The sequence below is a fragment of the Coregonus clupeaformis genome, unplaced genomic scaffold (assembly GCF_020615455.1).
Source record: "Coregonus clupeaformis isolate EN_2021a unplaced genomic scaffold, ASM2061545v1 scaf1099, whole genome shotgun sequence".
In the NCBI taxonomy this organism is placed as follows: Eukaryota; Metazoa; Chordata; class Actinopteri; order Salmoniformes; family Salmonidae; genus Coregonus; species Coregonus clupeaformis.
In genome coordinates this window covers 144,435-145,891 of record NW_025534553.1, presented here as the reverse complement: position 1 = coordinate 145,891, position 1,457 = coordinate 144,435, and the positions used below count along the sequence as shown (strand labels likewise).

The following is a 1,457-nucleotide window of genomic DNA, read 5'->3' as shown; positions in this document are numbered from 1 at the left end:
AAACAGAACCTCTGCTGGAACTCAGTGTGTTCACCGTCAGAGCGGTGTGTGTGTGTGTGTGGTCGGTGTGTGTGTGTGTGAGGTCGGTGTGTGTGTGTGTGAGGTCGGTGTGTGTGTGTGTGAGGTCGGTGTGTGTGTGTGTGAGGTCGGTGTGTGTGTGTGTGAGGTCGGTGTGTGTGTGTGTGAGGTCGGTGTGTGTGTGTGTGAGGTCGGTGTGTGTGTGCGTGAGGTCAGGATTGGGGTCCCAGTGAGCAAGCAGGTCACTGAAGTCCGGGTGTGTGTGTGTGTTGTCATGTGAGTGTGTGTTGTCATGTGAGTGTGTGTTGTCAGCGCTACTGAGCGTGCCCACAGGGAGACAGGGGATTGGCTCGTTCCAGAAGCTGAGAGGGAGTTGTCTCTTGTTCATTGGACGGCATCGTCCCTGGCTCGGCTCTATCCGACTGTCGAACAACTCGCCAACGGACCCAGACTTCCATCACCCCCGCAAGAGAAACACACGGCCCTTGCGACTGTCGCCCTAGACACGGACTCCGGGCTTCCTGTTGCCATCCTAACCAGGTCATCATAGTAACGCCGTCCGTCCACTTTTTGCCGTGGGAGATGCGGTCATTGTCACTGTAGATGTTACAGGCGTCCGGCTGCTCGTGGCGATCAGCCAAAATACCGCATGACGTCCACGGCTGATGGTGTCAGCGAACCGAGCAACTGATTGGTCAGATCTGACGAGCAAGGGGCAGGGCTTGAGAAAGCTTCCTCTTCCTCATCATCTTCCTCTTCCTCCCTCTCCTAATAATAATATTAATACAAGTAATCATTTATTTTATTTGCACACAACTATCAAATCAATACGACACCTTTAATATCAGAGATAAAGGTCAGAAGTTTAAAAATAGCTATAAGGACTTACCTCCTCCTCCTCTTCCTCCCTCTCTTCCTCCTCCTCCTCCCTCTCCTCTTCTTCCTCGTCCGTGAGGGAATGTTGGAGGATCATGGGTAGGTAGCAGGAGGGAGTGGCCGGGAGACAGAAGGTTCTGATGACACCCGCCGCCATCTTGACCAATAAGAAATGAGGACAGAGACAGAACACCAATCACATCTGAGGACAGAGACAGAACACCAATCAGAACTGAGGACAGAGGCAGACCACCAATCAGAACTGAGCGGTTAAAGACAGAACACCAATCAGAACTGAGGACAGAGACAGAACACCAATCAGAACTGAGCTGCTAAAGACGCATTGAGACAGAGAGACACTGAGACAGAGAGACACTGAGACAGAGAGACACTGAGACAGAGACACACTGAGACAGAGACACACTGAGACAGAGACACACTGAGACAGAGAGATACTGAGACAGAGAGACACTGAGACAGAGAGATACTGAGACAGAGAGACACTGAGACAGAGAGACACTGAGACAGAGAGATACTGAGACAGAGAGACACTGAGAGAGAGA

The 1,457-nt window shown here is 51.5% G+C and overlaps 1 protein-coding gene across 1 annotated transcript; it reads right to left on the bottom strand.

Annotated features, from left to right (window-relative positions):
• Positions 1 to 220: 220 nt before the first annotated feature.
• On the bottom strand, positions 221 to 1,051 carry LOC123486284 (the record flags this gene model as incomplete). Its single annotated transcript, XM_045217534.1, is given in 4 exon segments — positions 221 to 440; positions 556 to 654; positions 656 to 719; positions 1,024 to 1,051. Coding segments are annotated over 4 exon segments (411 nt in total), but the record flags the coding sequence as incomplete, so codon positions are not given.
• Between the last annotated feature and the right edge of the window lie 406 nt (positions 1,052 to 1,457).